This window comes from Hetaerina americana, unplaced genomic scaffold, assembly GCF_022747635.1.
Source record: "Hetaerina americana unplaced genomic scaffold, ioHetAmer1.1.p SCAF_3, whole genome shotgun sequence".
NCBI classification, from domain to species: Eukaryota; Metazoa; Arthropoda; class Insecta; order Odonata; family Calopterygidae; genus Hetaerina; species Hetaerina americana.
In genome coordinates, this window is record NW_027286874.1 from 88,116,795 (window position 1) to 88,137,937 (window position 21,143).

General features: G+C 41.7%; 1 protein-coding gene across 3 annotated transcripts in view; it reads left to right on the plus strand.

Annotated features, from left to right (window-relative positions):
* LOC139690995 (uncharacterized) overlaps nt 1-21,143 on the plus strand; it is an 80,901-nt gene that overhangs the window by 56,494 nt on the left and 3,264 nt on the right. For all 3 annotated transcript variants that reach the window (XM_071588691.1, XM_071588693.1, XM_071588694.1), the window contains 5 exons: nt 2,049-2,230; nt 3,509-3,775; nt 9,401-9,642; nt 18,369-20,113; nt 20,533-20,762. In XM_071588691.1, the coding sequence (XP_071444792.1) occupies nt 2,049-2,230; nt 3,509-3,775; nt 9,401-9,642; nt 18,369-20,113; nt 20,533-20,762 (2,666 nt within the window). The remainder of the gene's footprint in view (nt 1-2,048; nt 2,231-3,508; nt 3,776-9,400; nt 9,643-18,368; nt 20,114-20,532; nt 20,763-21,143) is intronic.

A 21,143-nucleotide genomic window follows, 5' to 3' on the forward strand; every position in this document is an offset into this window, starting at 1 on the left:
CACGGCACTCCGGGAAGACGGGGAGGGGAAGGAAGCTCTCTGCGCCCGGCGGAATGAAAGTTTGTTCGCAATCTGCGACGGCATGAGAGCGCCTCGATGGGTTCGCCCTTGTAAACATTAATGAGGTCGATCTACGTGAGTGAAGTCGCAAAAAATACACAAAACCGAGGAGGGCAATCACCACCATGTTTCCGTCATCATCTCGAGCAGCGATTATTAGCTATAAGGGTTTACTTAAATAAAGTCTTGCCCGAATAAAAAATGTTCATGAAGCAGTCACTGTGCCGAGAAAAACCTGTCTTGAGTGAATTTCCGTGGATTTTCGGTGATCGCGTGCGATGAAGCCTCCTTAGCTGAATCTTCCCTTTCAGAGACGGGGTTGAGGAGGAACAGATGAGAGAGGGGTTTATTATACAAGCCATTTACACGCACGCATGTGTCTCTTACGTAAAAATCATTCCTATGATGTATATTCCTAAATGAAATTTTTTAATTTTGCCTCTTTGTTTGTGCAAACATCACGCGAAAACGGATCATCAAATGATAGGGTTGGCTGTAGGTCCACCCCACTCATCTGAGGCGTGTCATCTGGACACATAATGGGATCTTATTTTGAAAAATTTCATTTTATCGGCGACACTCTTACATTCACACTCTTTTGCATCATATCAAGGATATGGGGAAGTTGAAACTAAATAACCCTACGAATATTGACCATTTCCAAAAAAATAACCAGCAAATTTACTAAGAAGGGTGGAATGATATTATAATACCTAGACTCGGTATCAGTGGAAGCGCTTTTAGTTCACTACATCCCCGTAAATACTTCGCCTGCCTATCCCCAAATTTGTGGTTTTTTTTGCAATATACTGATGGATATCTGGATTCCATTTAGGAAGTACTTTGAGTGAAGGATTTAATTTCTTATCATTGTAACTAATACTTTATCCTCAATACATCTCCATTTTTCCTCAGATCACATAAACCTACCCAGTCCAGATGCATCGTATAACATTAGAAAATATGAGAGAAAACATAAAAACAAAAGCATTGCCTCTCAAAGCTAAATTAATCCAATCTCATCTTACATAAAGCAGCTCTGTGATATTTAACAATCCCTATCAAGTGGATGACGAATAGTGACGGCCAATTATAAGGTAACAATAAACAATCTAATACAATTACATATATCAAAGATGTCCTGTCAACGTCTAACTATTTACCTTTTTCACCAACGTTTCCAATATTTTTTGCAGTTTATATTATTGTCATACCAATACATGTTTTATTGATAGTTGTACTAGCTGTTAACTTATTTTATTTCTATAATTTTCATGTTATTACATAATCAATATTAAATACTTAAGTGAAATATTTAAATAAACGTTTGTACTAAAAAAATATATAGACGAACAGTAATTGCCTACGTAATGACGAAAATGACTTCAGAATTCTATCAAATTCTAGATAACTTATTATTAAATTGGAATGGAAGTTAACTGGAAGTTAACTTAAGTCGTTAACTGGAATAGAGTGATTCCATTCAACTGGACAATTTTGCGGTACATTGAAGAAAATGTAGATGAAAGAAACAAGGGTTTTTAGTATTGCCCGTGCCATAGATGTTAATGTCCTAAATTTCTCCTTCTGTACTGAAGACTTGGTCTAGGTAAATGGATCAACCATGACCAAGTGTCTAGTAGAAGAAAAGAAATGCAGGAATTATCAACGTTTGAACGGATAAACCCAAAAACTTTCCCTTCTTCTCTTCATTCTGTAGCATCCCCTTAAACTACCACAGTCGACCCTCGTAGTATCTAAAAGTACTCCGATTGAAAATGAAAATTCTCAGTGCGTACCATTCCTGAGGTCGAAATGAAACCCTCTTGCTCATGCTGACATTCCACTCACACCGGCCTTGAATTGGATTCGCACATGTTTTTCGGATCTTGATGGTGAATACGTACCGCGAGGGTCTAATGGACCGCGCGGCACGGACTCGCAAGGGTTCTGATGTGTCCCCGACCCCGTTTTTCCCTTCTCCGCAGGCGCATCCAAGCTGCCAAAGACGCCAAAGACAGGGCCCTGATGGCCGCGGCCGAGGCGAGTCGGCGGTCGGAGGAGGAGGCGGCAGCCCGAGGGTCCATGGAGATCGCCCTGAGAAGGACGTCGTCCAAGACAGAGATGCTCATGATGGGCACGGCCGGGATGGCCACACCGAACTTGGAAGGCACGTCAATATCCGAATACGGAGCCCGAGCATGTCTCCTCCGTGTAGGCGAAAGAGGCGAGCCCCAAAGACTATTGCCGACGACGCATAAGCAGCTCACCGCGGTAGAGGGCGCGGGTTGGGAGGCGATTTTGACGATGCTGATGCATCCCGTGCTCACCTGAATTGCTTATTGCTTTGTGCGACCGAGGAGGGACTTGATTGCATGGGAATGCTGAGAACGAATAAAAAATAAATAAAACGATATTGCATATAATTTGATATGATAAAGTTCATGCTCAAATCAGATTGGCGCGAACCTCCTTTCTCTCTTGAGAAAATTTGACAAAAATTAATTTAAATAAATATGATTGTCGCGAGAGATTGAGGAGGGTTTCGGAGGGTGGAAGAAGGTTGAGCAGCTTCGGGAAGAGGTGGATCGTTGTGATCGAATTAGCGAGATACATTTGTTTCTTTTTGTTCTTCTTCCTGTCACTCTTAATTTGATACCTCGTCCTGAGAAGAAAACCTCTATCACCCCCAAAGCAAGACGCCTCAATCCTGTACTCTGTATCATTTGCGCAAAGTACATTCAGTCGTTTATTTTCATGCAATTCAAATGAAGATATTTTTGCTCGTTTGGCCGCTTTGCGTCAATGAGATCAATTATTTTAACTCACGAAACGAAGCTAAAAAGATATTTTTCATATACTTGCCATATCTATGCTCATTTTTTTGGGGTACCAGGTATCAGAGTTTACTAGACGAAGAAAGATTGTTTCAATCGTCACGAAAGCACCCATGCACCAGGTTTTACCTTACTCGTTACTTGCATAACAAATAGAGTTTTAATGGCTGGTTTATGGCATGATGAATTATCCTTTTGGACGCCCCGAGAGGCAAGGACCAATTTCCTCTCGGAAGTACTTTAAATGAAAAAAAAACATAGCCAGTGATTCTCGGATCCAGGACGTTTTTGACAAAAAGAAAACAAAGTTGTATTCAGAAAAAAGGGAAAGATTCAGAGATCTGTCGAGCACGAGTGAATCGCAGGTTAGCCCGCGAAGCTGTGATCTGTGAAAGGGGGTCAAGGCAGGGAAGTTGTTATGTACCCTCATCCATGTTGGTCCTTTTTTTTCAAATGGGATCCCCGCCGGGCACTTCCGGTTCGCTCGTTAGCTTGTCTCTCAGGGGTGTCTACCGCGGAGAGTCGGCGGCGATGTCTTTGAGACCGATCGGTTTGTGTGTTGTATGCAAGGGTCAGTTGTATTCGCTAAGAGGACCGTCGTATAAACGCAGGACCCTCGCCGATCGAAGCCGCGGGGAAGCGACCCGCCCCGCCGCCCCCGCGACCCCTCCCGCCGGTGCTCGTGGAACTCCGGAGGAGCGCACCGCAAAGCATCAGCGCCGCCGAGATCGCCAAGGCGATTGCCAGGAGGACAGAGGGCAAGCGGAGCGTCTCTGAGTCCGCGGCCGCCGACGCCACGCATCCATACTCCACCGGCGGCTGGGCCTCCCACGGTGCCTGCAAGGAGAGGGATCTGCAGAGCCTGGCCGAAGTGACCGGTGAGTCGACGGCAGCGCACACCATACCACCCAAACATGACGCTCGATTCCGTAAGGTCGAAAGCCCGAAAATTTTATTGAAAAAAAAACGATTTTTCTCCATTTTACGAAACATTAAAAAAAAATATATTTGCATGATACCAAGAAGAGAGTTGGTATGTTTCAAAATTCGGTCAATAAATAATGATGAGTTCAGTCAAATTGATCAGAAACAGATTTTTTCTTCACAACATCCCGATCTGTATTTTTTAAGTACAATTCATCTGTAAAAGTTCTATTAAATTTCAAAGGATATCATTTAACGCATCGTGTGACATTTAAAAATATCACGTTATCTGTGATCAATGGTTAATGTACTTTCCTCGGGGAATATAAATATGAAGACCTCCAGTCAAAAAATATGGTATATATGACAGTAAAAATTTTGTAATATAAACTCCGCATGCACAAGAGCCCAATAATTTATTCTGTGAAAATGTTACATGATACCCACTCTTCGGAATCGAGCTCCAAATAAATATGTTTTATAGTGATGAAATGAACAGCAAAAATTAGGTATATTACGAGAAAAATAAAATAAATCTCTCGTAAAATATTATACTCGCCTCGAAAAGATCTTTTTGTTCCAAATGATTCCAATATCAGATCGCCCAATTTCGGCGAAGTGTGTTAACACCATTAAGCCTTCGTAAAATTTCACGCTATGCATTTCATTACTATGACACGTTTTCTGCCTTTAAAATGTTACTATAAAGTTTAATTTCATTATATTCCTTTGAAGGGTGATTGCGCATAGTGACGATTGTAGCATTAAAACTTTATGCATCTGAAATTTCAGTCAAGATGGTTAAAGGTTCGAATTACGCTTATTATAATTCTCAAAGGGTTATATCGAAACCATATTCGGTGGCTTTTTCTCCCTGAGAATACAAAAAAAACGATTTTTTATAGTTTTCCTGCGGAATACTATATTTTATCATATCCCCAGTCATAATCTGTATATAAACCGCTTTAGGTGATGGCACTTCAAATATATAATGGTATATCATTAAGATGAAAAGGAATCGTAACAGATCGTAGCTCTTCAAGGAAATAGTCAAACTTTGAGAAAATTGAAAGTTCTCTCAGCAATACTATATGATGTTTAGAGACTTCCACATATTGATTGAATCCATGTTTCCTCGAAAATTTTATTGTTTTGTTATTTTTTATTCAAAGTACAAAAATGATTTTTTAAATGAAGATACGTCTAATTTGGATCATTTTATAGCTGACGTTATTTTTCTTAAAAACGATGAATAAAAATCAGAGGCCCCTGAGTATATTATAACATTTTCCACAGAGATATTAACGGCATTAGGTAGTGTACGAAGTTCACATCGCCATGTGCCCTACAAAGTATGCAATTTCTCTTACCAGAACCCTTTCTGATAGGGGAAAATGATATTCGCCACCAATCACAAATCAGCTAGCTATTCGAGCTATTAAAGCAGGTAAATGCATAACATAAAATCATGTACTTGTAGTACATTATTTAAAAAATCAAATTTCAAAATTAAGATTCACCACTAAATATTAACTCAAAAATTTCCTTTGTTTTCTCTGTCCCATGGTAGTGCTATGAAGACTATTATATACAAATACGATAGCTTTCTTGATTATTGAATCTTGGTGTACTATTTTCACTTCCTAAGGAACTTCATCGTAAAAAATAAACATCTGAGGTCAAAACGTGCGACTTGAAGTTTGGAAATATATTTATTAATGTTTTCATAACCGTAATCACTGGTTAACTCTTTACCCCTTACTCAAAACGAACTAATTTGCCCTAGAATTGGCATTCTTTTTGAGTAGTCAAAATATTCATAAAAATTCCTCATTGCTAGATTTGAAACGTACAAGAACAGCAGAGCATTTCATTTGTATGAACAGGCGTTCATACAAATGAAATCAAGAAAGAGCGAATCATAAACACTCGTATTTTTGTTGTTGTCTCTAGAGATAACTACTTAATAGAATGAGCTAGTGATCTGAAATGTTAAACCATCCCAAAAATTGACCACTGGGACAGAACCACAAAAACCGAATAATTAGAACTACCTCAGTGATGGCAATAAAATGTGATCATTCTTGCACTCTGCCGCATAGATACGAATTACAGTCTAGGGAAAGAGTAAATTGGCTTTCGACATCCCAAGAGAACTATGAATTAATCAAGGACTCATAGTAGAGCAGGAAAAGCAAAATTCTATCGTGATTCCAGCTGAATATGAAGTGGATGAATTTCCAGGAAGGTTGAAATTTAGGTGAAGTGACCAACATGAACATTACAATACACAATCCACGCCTGCATTTATTCTGGCAGCAGAGAAAAAATTGTCAGCGGAGCTTGTGAATAATGGAATCCGGTATATTTCGTGTTTTTCTAGAGCTTTTCTGTATTGACGTAGACAATAAAGACTATCGACCATTTAAATATATTTGACTCTATCAAGTTTAATACACCGTAGCATCAATCCAGTGCCATGCCTTAATATTTAAAGATAAACTAAGATTGCCGATTAGGAGGTAGATAAGACCTATGTGATGTGGTTACTGACATGATATAAAAATTACTCACTGGCTATGTGAAGAAATGGTGAAAGTTGATTAAGTTCGAACTTGGCAGTTTGAATGAATCCGTTTCATATTTTGATTGCATCCTTTAACTCCTTTTAGTTTCATCTTTCTTTTGTAAATGCTTAGACAAGACAGTAAGGAATACTATGATTTTAATTTCTCGTGTTTTCAGATATTTGAAATTAAATTCAACTCAACAAAGTATCCGATATTACTGGATTCAATTTGGTGACACAAAAATAAATGAAAGTTAATTCAATCAAGAGAGAGACAATTAAAAGTTCCTAAACGCGTTGAATTGCTCAAAATCCCATTTTAAGTTAGAAAAATAACGTTATGAAAAATTATAATTCTCATTTTACACCGTATTTTACATTCACTTCGTTATTCTGTTGACCTGACTTGGCCTCAATTCCGTATATACCCTTTGAGGTAATTACTGAATACCACAAATGCTAAATGGCTCAGGCATTGCCTATTCACATAACCAGTCACCAATTAACGAAGCCAGGACTGCGTGAGCCGGGGGATAACCGCGACGGAAGGTATTGATTTTCCAAAGATGGCACTCCAAATACATTTCCCTGGGTTTCCTGGCTAAACCCTTTCGAAATTGATGTTGTCATGAATGCTTTTCCACTCTATTCATTAATAATCTGGTAATCGATGGACGATATTGCTATAAGTTATAATATTTGGTGCGGTTAGTCAAAAGAGTTTGAGCATATCCGGTTGGCCTGGTGGATAACCCTCTCGCCGAATAATCGTCGGTTCAAGTCAGGAATTCGAGTTTCGCTTCGGATATGAATGCTGCGTTGAGATGCAGGTAATCTTTTTTTCTTATTCCGTTAATAACAGCATATGCCCCACACTCTAGCTCTACGTTAAAACCAATTGCAAGGTAATCTAGTGGTTCTCGAATTGCCGATCATGATTTCTTTGCTGAGGAACAAAATTATGCGAGGGGAGGTGTCAAAAATTTTACAAAAAAATATGAAAGAGGAAAACCAAAATTTTAAATATTTCTAGATTGAAATTTACGCGGCAGTTGTCAAGAGTACGTTATTGTATTGAGATGTTCCTTTGACTTTTCTTGTAGTAAGTAAATTAAACTATTACAATACTTATCTCGTAGATAAACGCCTAATGACAACTTTTTCTTAAAACTCTTGCGATATTATCTCTTAGCAGTAATCCCACTGATTATTTATCGTGTACTACTAATATATATATATATATATATATATATATATATATATATATATATATATACACACACACACATTTTAAATGTTCGGGTTTTCATATTTTTTTATATCTCTCAGTAGCTAGTCAATTTGATATTTACTTTGGAAAAGTGCTTTTAATTTGTACATGGCTGAGGAAGGTTTGAATTGAACAAGTTTAGGAACCCTTTTGAAGACCGTTCGCGATAACCTGGCCAATGACGTCACGCGAAAGGGGAAATAAGTGCAGGAGAGGGGGGAAACTTGAGGGGATCGTGTGAGCTATAGACGTCATGTACAGGGACGGATTTCGGTTCGGGCGAGTCAAAGTCGAAAATTCTGCTCAAAGAGGGGAGTAGGTTTTCATGAGCATATGTAAGGAGATGCAAACAAGTCTGCCTACTCGGATGGAGGAGGGGAAATCGGCCCCCTTCCCCGCTGCCCTTTCTAACATCCGGATTACTGCTCCAGCACGTGTCCCCCTACGGGTAAGCATCACCCAGCCTATTATCCGAAATAAACTAAACCCACCTGTACGGTAGGACACTGAGTAAGGGCCAGGAAACTCATCTGCGCCGTCATCGGACAAAAAAGGAAAAATTTATTAGAATTCGAAGAAATTGGTTTTAATAGACGAGCCTTTGAACCGATCCGTTTGTTAATTTCCCCTTCAAAACTCCGTGACGCCCCTAATCTCTTGGTCTGCCAAGATTCCGAACAGAAAACTTTCGACAAAGAAATTCGACAGAGAGGTAATCACGGGAGAAATGATTAAAATATCACAATTATAGATTGGATGGAGACAACTTACCCTATCTACGGAACCTTCAGCTGATTGGAGAGAGAGTGATTACAGTCAAATTTTCTTAGCTTATCTCCGATCAAGAGGAAATTATTTTGGGGAAATCCACGGAGATGCCCAGCCACTTCGGTCTCCACATTACCACCCTCCTTCGTTATCTTTCTTTATTGCACTGAAGTTCATCAGACTCTGAATACTCAAACCAATAATTGAATAAGGAACTCGGAAGTTAGTTTGTAGCTGGGGAAAGCATATAAACAAGCATAACCTTATCGATTTTCGAATAGCTAAAGCATTTCAAATTGAACCTCGTCCAAAACTTAGCCATTATTCAGGATAAGATAAAATCTATTTAGTTTGTTTTCAATTTTTGCGTGTCTGATTAATCATCTGTAAAAATTTAGAGATCATGGATGGATAGAATCCATCTCATATTATAGAGTTCGATGCTATCCATAGATTACCAAAGAAAGTTTTGAAAAAATAAAAATTAAATGCATGGTGACAAGGAATAATTAAATTAGAAATATTATCAAAAATTCCAGGCAATCACAATAAATTTAAGTAGCTATAAATAATATTAATTACTTTGAACTTACATTAACTGTTTTTTTCTGTTGAAGGTTGTCTGTGGTTTTCCGCATTATTTTACAATTCAATTTTTTAATAAACAAATGTTTTTAAAGTTCACCGTTTTCATACTTAATGGGTATTAATCAATTTGATTGAATAACATCGGTAAATTAAAACTCTATTCTGCATGCGAATCATTACATTATGGTTTGATCAAAATCAGTCTTTCCTGCGACACTCAAAAGTATTGATTATCCCCTTGCCTGTGGAAAGACATGCTTGCAAAATACTTGAAATGAGGAGCCCTGGACCTTTATACTGTGCTAACGATGTGTATGTGTGTGTTTTCTTATATACTACCATTCGACCTCCCGTTTCTAACCTCATTCCCCTTGCGATGCGAAGCGAGCCTCGAACTGATGGGAGACTCAAGTCGCCAGCTGTCGTCGTCTCTGCCGCCGCACGTGGGGAACATCGTTCGACCCATCGAGAACCACAAGAAGCACCACCACCACCATCACCACCATCACCACCACCATCACCATCACAAACACCACCACAGACACAGGAACTTGCATCGCTCCGTCCCGAGGACCGGGTCGACGGATCCCAGCACCGTTGTGCTGTTGAAGAGGAAACCCAACAAGGTGAGACTGCCAATATTCCACGGCTTTGGTTGCGAGGCTCCATCGGACGAGGGGCGCATTCGAAGCGCCGTGCGGGTATATTCAATTCGCGCAAACCTGACCGATGTCGTCACGCGAGAGGAGATAAGTACGGGGAGAACGTGTCAATCAGCCGCCACGCACAGTGACTGATTTCCCTTCGGACGAGCCCAAACTTAGAATGCCGCCCATCGAGGGAAGTTCATTTCATAGATGTAAAAGGATTAGCAGATGTACAAGTAAACAAGCTACCATGCTCGTGAGTAAAAAGAGGAAACCAGCGTCCCTCCCTCTCCCCTTTTAACGCCCACCCCTCGTCAAACGCTTTCTCTCCGTCCCCACCGTGTCATGGGTCCCAGCCATACTTTCGTGCTCTCCACTGCTGGGTTCAAATGAAAATGTTATTTGATAGCACGTGGGTCATAAATCGTTTAGGGCTTGTTTCTTGAACTATATGTTATGATTGTATTTTAGAATAGGGTGAGGTGCACACGTTTGGTCTTGGAAGCGTGCGCTCAAAGAGGAGCGGCGTAGGTGATGACGGGACAGATAATGTATAGGTGTATATACAAGGCTCTTTTGGTTCGAAGTGAAGAATTGTTATTCACGTATGCCTGCCCCCCGAGAACCTATTATTTCCTATATCATCCGATGTGGGCCAGAGCCAGGCAACTGAGTGGCGCCCAGTCAATCCTGAACTGACAACAGACTTGAGTGAGTGAAATGTAATCGTGACCCACGAGAGTGAACTGGATATTGGGTAGCCTCGGCGTTTTGACCCTGTCGATTCGATTCGACACGAGAACATTTTCCTCCGAAGGACACTTGCCCATTAGATGGAGCCGAATCGGGACAAGGCGATGCCACCCAAGAATTCCTTATCTTTTGAAGGCTGTTTGACAGTTGTCTTCGAAGCAGGACGTGCTCCCTCCTGGCCACGCATCCAGACGGCATGAGGGGGGGAAGACCTCTGTGAACACATCGGTGAGGATATGAGAGATTTCGAAACGAAATTTTCGTTCGCAGTTCGCCGGAGGCTAAGGAAAATGGTGACCTCACAGAACGAACCCTGGCTCTACTCTGACCTGCACGCTGTTCATTCTGTGCAAACCATGATTTCCATTAAGCGGAGGCTTCTCTGGGGGCTGGGGAAGGAGTCACCTTTCCACTTTGCCCTCCTTTTCCGATAAGACTTAGGTACACGTGGGTCGAGATCCCATCCGATGGGATGGAAATAAAATACCCAAATTTAAGTTAAACATCCACTGCTATTCAACCACGCCGCTTCCCACTGAAAACCTCTTGAATGTTGCCTCTCTTGTATTTTCAATTATCAAAGCCTTCAACAACCAGTTGGCAGCGCTGAGGGGAGAACTCGCGAGGTGGTACTTAGCGGACTACTCGAAGCTTTTCGAAATCATACGAAAGTCACGCAGGGGGACGTACTGGCTTTCCAACCAGAAGGCCCGGGTTCAAATCCCGGAAATATTGAATATTTTTCAGAGGTATCACGATCCCTACTTGAGGTGCTTTGTGGAGAGCACTTTGAGTGAGTACGCCGTCCGCCGGATGGGACGTTAAGCTGCGGACCCTTTGGCGCCTTTCGTAAATAGTAGGCTAATGCCGACGCCGGGTTTCTCTCCACCCTTCATCCTTTCCTGTCCATCCCTTATGGTGCAAATGACCTCAGCTATCGGCCGCCTCCCCTAAAATACTACCACTACGAAAGTAACGGAATCTGCTAAATAATAATGGTGATAGCAGTCATTTCCTCTTGCACACCATTTTATCTCCCTCTCCTCCTCTGTTCCACACTCACTCTCCCCCCTCTGAATCCTCTAGCCTCAGAGGAAACTGTTTCACTGACTAAATTACTCCATCTCACAAAGATTTCATGTTTGCCGAAATATTAATGGCATTTGAGCGTCTATCTACCCATTGAATTAATTTTCATGTGAATGCAATTCCAGCCAACTTATTGGTGGGCATAGATAGACATGGAAATACGTGTACTCCTAGATTGAAGTTAAAGGATAAGACATACAGTCAACAAAATCGGTTAATTGATATAAAAAATTATTACTGCGGCGACGCAAGACCTGACGGTGGTATCCGGATTTGAGGGCCATAGCACACCTTGCACTTGAGGTACTTGGTTCATGCCTGTATTTAGTTAATGGAGACCGCTGTTCTAGGACCCTTGTAGCGAAGATCTCAACCATGACAATTGTGACATATAACTTTTGGACCCTGAGTTGCAGAAATTTGTGGTCGCGTTCAATGCTATTAGGTAAGATATTGTACATAATTCTCTGAAATAACCATCTCCTTGGGTATAGGTATGTAATATCAAGAAAATATCGACAAATCATTGATTTGGCTGCTCGGCTTTTCAAATTTTAAATGTGTTTATTCCTGGTGTGATACTTAGACCCATGTTTCGAAAAATCGTTCAATATTGTGATCAACGTTCGCAAAACCATAATAACACTTGTTTCGTGACGAAATATTATCATTGTTATTATTATTAAATGAGTGCTTCATCTCACAAAAACTGGGATTTTATCACCATAGATTTAAATTTTGCCGCATTGGAATGACGCAGCGGTTGCCGGAGCGTACTGCGACTTGTGTGCTATTAGAATAGCCGGGCTAGTTTGGACAGAATTCAAGTTCGTAATATCAATTCCATAGAATTGAAAAAGGTAGTTTTGAAATCTATAAATAGATACAAAGAGTTTAATTTTCTTGATGCTTTTCTGTATCAGTGAAAAAAAACCAAATGAAATGATTCTGCTTTTGGTGGCTATTGGTAACCATTTTAGCGCGGGATTAACAGGTGTAGAGCAGTGAGAAAGAAATCCACTAATTTATTTTTATGTCCTCCAAGTAAGCCAATAAAACGCGGGGAGGAAAGAACTGAGATTCTTCTGATCTCCAGATAAGCCCATTCCCCTCATTTCCTCGAAGAAATTGGTCATTCAACCGCGGGGATAAACGGCATATTTTCAATCATGAATGTCCGCATTCATGAGTAATTTCCATGACTCCTAAGTAATTCCTTTAGCTCGGCATGATTTTTAGCATCGTGAGAAAGGGAAATTCATTGATCGCAGCTCTACTTCATCGACGACGGGTCCAAGTGCGGATCCGTAAAAAAAATTCAGGAGTGGGGAAGTCATCGACCGTCAACTGCCCTCGTTTGTCCACTCGCCGCCCCAAATCCTGGGGACGCAAAATTGGAGCGCCGATATTCGTAAGCGCACAGACACACACGGCATTAAATGCTTTCTTCCGAGAAAGTTCCTGTAGCTTGCCAACTGCACCCGCCTAACAGTTACCACATGGTAACAGACAAACGAGCATAAAGAAAAGAAATCAAATTTGGGCGCTAATTTTATTCCACATTTCAAGATCCTGATATCTCACACATTCATCAAAATATCGTGTGCTAAATACAGATGGGTTTTGTATGATTCCCAAACACTATTGATCATCGTTTTCAGTTTTCTTTCAAAGCTCTTTCCGCTAGCCTGAATTTGATTCCCTTAACGTTATCTCCTTCTTCAATACTGAATAAATTCTGTTCCAATCGTGTCAAAGGTCTCTTCCTTAATCTTCACCTCTTTCTCACAACATTCAGTCCTGAATTTGATTCCAGCATAAAACATGACGCGTAGGAATGGTTATATTTTACTAGTATCATGGTTATTTTTATGGCTTGCATTTTCTGTACTGGAAAACAGAGAATTGATAAAGGAACATCGGAATACCCAATACAAGTTACGCAACCGTAAATTGTATTGGTCTTGCCCTTGTTCTCATTAAGTACTTGGGAACTCATTTCTCATCAAGAACTACCTACTGGTCATTTGAACATTCAGGCAACAATAACAAGGTATAATGCGGAAAGTATTGGAGATAAGGACGGGGGGAGATAAATACAATATATATATATATATACATACATGCATATAGATGTATGAATGTATACATATATACGTGTGTATATATATACACCCACACACATAATATAAATTATTGGAATACGTGTCAGTGTCATTTGTTGTGTTTTTCTCGGTGTTTTTGTTGGCTAGCGCTCTCTCGCTTTTTCGCTTAGAATATATATACACACACACACATATTTTATCCACAAAGATAGCACTAGCAAACAAAAATGCAAAAGCTCACGTTTCCGAATTTTCGGTACGATACCACCTTTCTCAATGGGGAGAGAATATTAACTTATGAGAAATTCTCACGGATGCGAATAATAATGTATATCAAGTCAGCACTGGTGGACAAAAACAAAAACACAGAAGCACACATAAAAGAAAATAAACTCACGTTTTCGAATTTTCGGTGGTCAAGCCACCTTTCTCAAGGGAGAGAAAGAAGGAACTGATAAGAAAGTTATAACAGCGCCGGGAGCGCTGGATGGGAGGGGAAGGTTGGGAAAGGTTTACAAGGGGAAGAGTTGGGAGGGGAAGTTTTGAGAAGTGTGGGAATAATATGGAAAGTTTTTGGAGCGGAGGGGGGATGAAAATATCTGAATATTAGGGTAATTAATTTCTAATACTAATACCTGGTTCATTTCAAGAACCAAGAAGCTAGATAAACGCGTTCTATTTTTTTGAGTTTGAGCGGAGGGTCAGAGGGTGGGAGGGATGCTAAAATGGATAAACTATAGCATGTATCAAAATGAGTGTTGTGTTCGGAGGTTTGTTTTGGAATTTAGAGCATCCCAGTCAGGGATGAGGGCCGGTGGTTATTGATTCTAATATTTAGTGGTGTGGTAAACTGTCCAACATAAAAGGCAGGGCATAGCTGGCACTTCAGAAGGTAAACTACATTGCTGGAAGTACATGAGGAGTAGGGAATTGGTGGGAGAGGCATGGAGTCCGGGTTTTGAAAGTAGGACATATTTTACATCTAGGTTTATTGTAGGGCGTTGTATTGTCGTTTCGTTTAAATTTTATGGATATACTCGTTCAAGAAATGGTCTCGGGAGTTGAAAGGTTGACGTCAAGATCAATTTGATAGTACACCTTCAAATTATTTTATGTATCCTCGGGAGATCGACATTAAGCCTGAATCGACGTTCAAAAATACTGCATCGTCGGGTTAGTGAACTCCGGTCCTCGACGTTAGTGGTCTGCGCACTGGACAATGCAGCAATCCTATCCTCTTAATGTTTGGGTTCCCAATGGATTTCTCACTTTCAGTAAGAACTGTAAACTCGCACATTGTGAGGTGCTTTGGCAATAATATTAAATTACAAAGATTATATTCCTAAAAGGTAATACACGAGGGTAACTTCAACGCAATGAATGCATGCTTGATGCAATTTTTTCCCTCCAAAAAAAGCAAAGTGACGAAATATAACTGTAAAAAACTGTAGCTAAAGAAAAAGAGAAGGCATTTTTGTACATCGATCCAAATATTGTGGCTAGAATTCGGAATGAAAATGAAAGTTAAGAATTTCGTTTTGACCATGAAGTATGAATAATACTCGCGCATAGTAACTTTCGGGAGAAAAGAGATTTGTTGGAGCCAAGATGATCTTTTTCGGTCAAAAAAGCATGAATAAATCAATAATTTATACTTCTCTGACCATTATACATGAGCTCTGTCTGTATTATACTCGTACTGTGTGTAAAAAAACATTAGAAGCTGATTGCTGAGCAAGTTAATTAAAAATTAATATAATGTGGCACAGGAAAAAACAAATAATGTAAAAACTTGTAGACATCTTTTTTTGAGCGTCAATATTACATATTTTAACTATTTATAAGTACGATACAAAACGTCATCATAGAACGATATAAAAGAAGCATCCATCCATCCATGATGAGTTTTGATTCCTCAAACAGGAGCGACCAATAAGCTACTACCTATTTAGATATTATTGCGTAAGAATGTGTTCATACCCCGTCCACTTGACTTCACAACTGACTCTACTGAAGAATTAAAAGCTCGCAAAAATTGAGTTAAAATCGTTCATAATTGAAAATACACTGATGCCTACTGGTTTTCCATCTCAGAGAGTATTCATTCTCTCCATAACAACGATATGGTCCACGTCAGCAACATTCAAATGATATGGCATCCGCTACCTTTGATTGATGAAAAAAATAGAATTGATTGATAATTCATGTACGTACACGCTATTTTCCCATGATAACGCTGCAGTTATTGGAGGAAGCAGCAATGAAAAGATCAAACATGAATATACGAAATGAAGATAAACTTCACCTTGGTGTGATTTAAACACGGTGTAAAAATTAAATTTAATAGAGAGGAAGGCAAGCACAATGAATTGTGGGCGGGGAGAGATATAAACCCAGATGAGGAAATTCAGCGAAAACGAGAAAGCCAACGAGTCGATATTGACATTCTACGAGATGTTGAGGGTAATGCCGGATGAGAATGGCAATGGAAAACTGAGGGAGGCAATCGCTAAGGACATAAGTTGTTTCCATTGTTTACTTAGAGTACTTATATAGTATAGAATACAGGAAACTACAATTATTTACTCAGATATCATAAGCATTGAGGTTAGAGATGTCCATTTTTCGTTACAAGTGTGGATAATTTTCAATGACGCGCCCCGCTGTAACTTATCCAGGATTGTGTCGTCTCGTCGAAAGTCTAAAATATCTTTGGCTCCCTCACTTCCCCACTCCTCCTCCTCTACCTCCCCCTTCTCCCTCATCAAACAACCTCCACTGCTGTGGCTGTGTGGGAGGGAAAGTCATGAAAAAGCCCATTTTTACCTCCACTTCCAAAATCGATGGATTCCAAAGATTTTTCACTTCCTTAAGACGGTTGGGTCCATTGTTGAAATCTTGATTACGCAGAAAGCTGCTGATTATATTCCCGGAACCTTTTATAAGAACATGAGATGCGAAAATTAGTTTTTTCCCGGTTAATGAATTTTTCTTAATCTCGAACAAATGAACCTTGATGGCATGTTAAAGAATTCAGCTTTAACTTCTGCCTTTACATCTCGTAATTCTGAACTGAAAGGAAAAAAATACGAGGCATTTCATATGATAGGGATAGACATGTTTTCCGACAAATAATCATTCATTACTGATTCTTTATGATCGTATCTTCTCCGGCATCAATCCATTTGGATTGGTGGGCGTCGTGATGCATCTACATCTGTATATCCTCTGCCATTCTCTTTTTTTTCCGAGAACTGACTATATCCCATACCTATTTCACACACACCACTTGGTCTTCGTTAATGAGTTTTGCCTTCAATTATCCCCTTCAATATTCATATAACTTTGTATAGTGCTGCTGTAAGCGTTCCAAATTAGTCCCCGTCCCTCTCAAATCGTATTGACCGTTCAAAATGTACCTCATTTCTGAAATAATCTCCATTAATTACTCTTAGGTCTATGACAGAACCCCGATGTTATCAGCGAATCAAAGTATTGGGACCATACGTCCTGGCACGATCGATTCCCCCTCTGTTCTTTCATTGAGTTCGTCCACTGTCCTCTGGACATGTAGAAGAGATTTAGTGTGTGGGCTCCATTTACAAACACCGTTCTTTTCCGTAACATCCTCGTATGGCCCACTCATAATCACTGTCTTCGCATCTCATTACGAATTTCACCCTGCTATTCTTTCCTTAAACTTAACTCCAATTTTCTTTAGCACTATCTATGGTTTACTCCACATCCCCAAATGCCATATGCAATGGCTTTTCTTTCCTAATTCCATTCTCCACATTCAGTTTTCAAGCCAAAATAGCTTCTCGTTTGCCCCTCCCTCTCACCAACCCGAATAGGTCATTCAACAATATTCCTTCAATCTTACTTTCGCTGTTGTCTAATCCACCTATAACCATTGAATTAATGAAAGGACTCCAATAGCCGTACAACAGTTTACCTTTCAAAACAAAGCACAAATGAGGTTAGTTGGCTAACGCTACAAGTCAAAGGATGGGGTAAAAGGTAAAAAAAGGAAAGGGATGAGAAAGGTGGATATGAATACGCGTATTTCGGCCACAAGGTAGCCCTCTTCAGAGTACTGAAGGTGAATCGTCACGACAACACAAGTTGAAGTGAAAGACTAACCTACTAACTATTCTCATTTGTTCTTTGTTTTGAAAGGTAAACTGTTTACGGCTATTGGAATCATTTCATTTATTCAATACTGCTAGCCGTAAGAGCTCAATTCAATCAATGACCTCAAAACAATTTGATGCAAAGTTGGGTTTCAAAGGTTTGCGCATGAAGAGTCATTTGGTTCAGAATTTATCCCGACTTTAAGCCAGCGTCTCCAGAAGCAACTATATGAGATCTGTACTGGGCCACAAAACATTCCATTCATAGGCACACTCAAAAGCCCCTACAGCATCATCAAACCATGCTGAATCCAACGATCTACTTTAAAAACCGATTTTTTCAAATCTCCGCGGTATCAAAGATTTTAAAATTACGTTTATCGACAGCGAAATTCCACAGCATAATTTGTTTCATAAGTTAGCAGGAATAATGTATTTATTCTCACTTTCCCAAAATTCTGAGATAAAATTACGACTAAGCCCTCCCATTTTCTGGCCTTAAAAAACTGGTTAATTTGGCACAGCCAATGCCTCCCAAGTATCGCCCCAGACACCTCAAAACCAAGTTGAGGAAAAGGTTCCAATGCCAACGCTCGAGCAGATCTCGAACCGTACCTTTTTCCAGGGAACCGCCGTGAGCTCCGCTCTCAGCCTGTCCGCCGTGTTCCAAGGCCACCGGAGGAGGCTCCAGGATGAGGAGATCGGTATCCGGAGCAACGACCATCTGGAGGAGGGCGAGGATGAGGCCGAGCGTGAGGACGCCATCGGGGAGATGATGAGGGTCCGGCGGCCGGCGTCCGTCCGCAGTTCGTCCCTGCTCCACTCCGTCGAGGACCTCAGCACCGACTCCACGTGCGTCTATAAAGACAGCAGCCGAGGCAGCATCCACGGCATTGAAAGGGGTGGGAGCTGGAGGCGGAGGGGCGGCGGGGGTCTAGGGGACTCAATCCTCCGCTCCTTCCGCACCGCCTTGCCCGAGAAGAGGAGACTGCACAACCGGGCCGGGCCCTCGGAGAGGACGGATCGCAAGTGCTGCGCCCCGGCCGCCCCCTCCGACGCCCCTGGGGGTGTCCCCAACGGCATCCCCGCGGGGCACCCTACGGATCGAGTGGGGAGCCTGGGGACGGTCGGCGCGGGTGCCGTGAAGGGGGGGGACAACAAGGCACACGCCAGGGTCTCGCTGCCAGACGACCGGGCCCTGGCCCTCTCGGCGCACGTGGCCAAGCCGACGGAAGCCAGCGAGGCGACGGGGGAGGCGGCGGCGACCGTGGCGTCTTCAGCTCCCGGCACGAGGAAGGCGAGCGCGGACGAGGGCTCGCTGACTCGAAGGTCATCGCAGGCGGATAAGTCCATCGGCAGACCGTCCATCACGTCCATCTCGGAGGAGCCAGCCAAGCCAACGACGGCGACCAGGAAGAGCTTGGATGGGAACATCGAGAAGGAGCTCAAGGAAGAGGCGGGGTCAGGGGAAGAGGACGAGGGGGTAGACGGGAAGGGAGCCACGACTGAGGAACTCACATCCTCCATGACCTCCAAGCCCAGCGAGGACGAGGATACCAAGAGGGACGGGGAGGTCAGAGTGTCGGAGAGCGGTACGCCCAGAACGTCGATGACCGAGTCCATGTTCGAGCCGGTCACAAAGGAGGGAGTCACGTACGTCACCCAGTTCGGGAGCGAGCCGGTCATCAGCATCGACTTCCACCGACCGAGCGCGAGGAGGGCCGGCACCCTGGACAACCAAGGTACTGTGCCGGACACTCTGAGGAACGAGATCCTGAACGCCGGCACCCTCGACAAGACCCACCCGACGGTCGCCTCTGATGCCGCAGAGATGGTGGCCAAGTCGAGGGAGGGGGGCAAGCAGCAGGACCAAGGGTGCCCCGGTGCTCCGGTTACCCCCAAGGTCAGCGTCCCCAACGGCTTCCTCCTGGGAGGCGTTGCTGTATGCGCAGAGGTGTCGCAGCCAGCCAATGTCGCCACCGCCGAAGGGTTGATGGAACTCGAGAAGAGAGCAGACCAAATGTACCACAGGAAGAGTTTGGTCAGTGTGGCATCTTCCACCGGCTCATCGTCCGAGGTCACGGCGACGTCTTCGGTTGAGTCGACGGGAGGTTGCTGCAACTATCTGGACCTCACCCTCCTCCGGGATCCCAAGTTCCTGGCCATGGGAACTTCGGTTGCCCTCATGTCTGCCGGCTGTCCATACGCACTCTACTTCCTGCCAGCTCACACCGCCAGTTCGGGCAGGTCCAGGAATGAAGGCAACTGGCTTGTGTCCATTTCTGCTCTCCTCGACCTCGTGGGTAGATTAGGTTGTGGTGCTCTGGCTGACTTGCACCTGTTTGAAAGGCGGAAGGGGTATATCGGAAGGTGTGAATGCCAACTGCCTACAAGGCATTTTATATCTATGCCAATCTTTAAATTAAGTAAATATGATACTTCACAAAATTTATTTGATATATCTAGTAGTGGAAATAGAGTGTCTGTATTAGGCGTCACAAGTTACGTCTATGCAAGCACACTATTAGAGATAATATCACCAGACTAGGCATTTTTAACTGTCAGACAATTCAAAACCTAATTCATTTTGCCATTTTCAGAGTATAAAGGAATAGCATTTCATGTATTTTCTTCAGTTCAATGGTGATACTTCAATATACTTTTATTGCTATTGCAAGGGAAAATCTCAATTTATTCTCTAATAAACAATGACTTTATTCAATATTATTACAAAGCATGGGTTGCACTTTCAAGATTCTGAGAGATCTTCATCCTTTTTGTTCCTATAGCATATTTGGAGCAGGGATGTCTGTCCTGCTCTTACCCCTGGCAACAGCGAAAGGAGGTTTCGGTGCAGCAGCATGGCTATCTGGGGCTTACGGTCTTTGCCTTGGAGCATGGTTCCTACTTGTTCCAGTACTTTTAGCTGATCAGCATGGTACACGCAACATTTCCTCTTCATATGGACTAGTGAGATTGTTCCAGAGTTTCTCGGCTATATCAGTACCTCCATTTGCAGGTGTGTTAACAATGGAAGATGTTAGATTAAAATAAATATTTATTTGACATTTTACATGAATGAATGTTGTTTACATGTCTAATGTTGTTTGAAAGAATCTGCCAAATATTGCAGAGAGAAATATTCTTATCTAAGTAATCACTACCCTTTCACCCAAGTAAATATATTTGGTTCAGAGGCAAAATGGAATCAGAATTTACAAATTATTCATGTTAGTTGATTGCAGGTGCATTGCACACAAATATTGAAAAATACCCTCAAATAAAAGTCTGACTGGAATCTTTTTGGTCTATATTGTAGTGAGAACAGTTATAATTATGCAGCATATATTAACAATTGAAATAAATGTTGTTGCACCATCTTATGACAAAGTAATTGTTT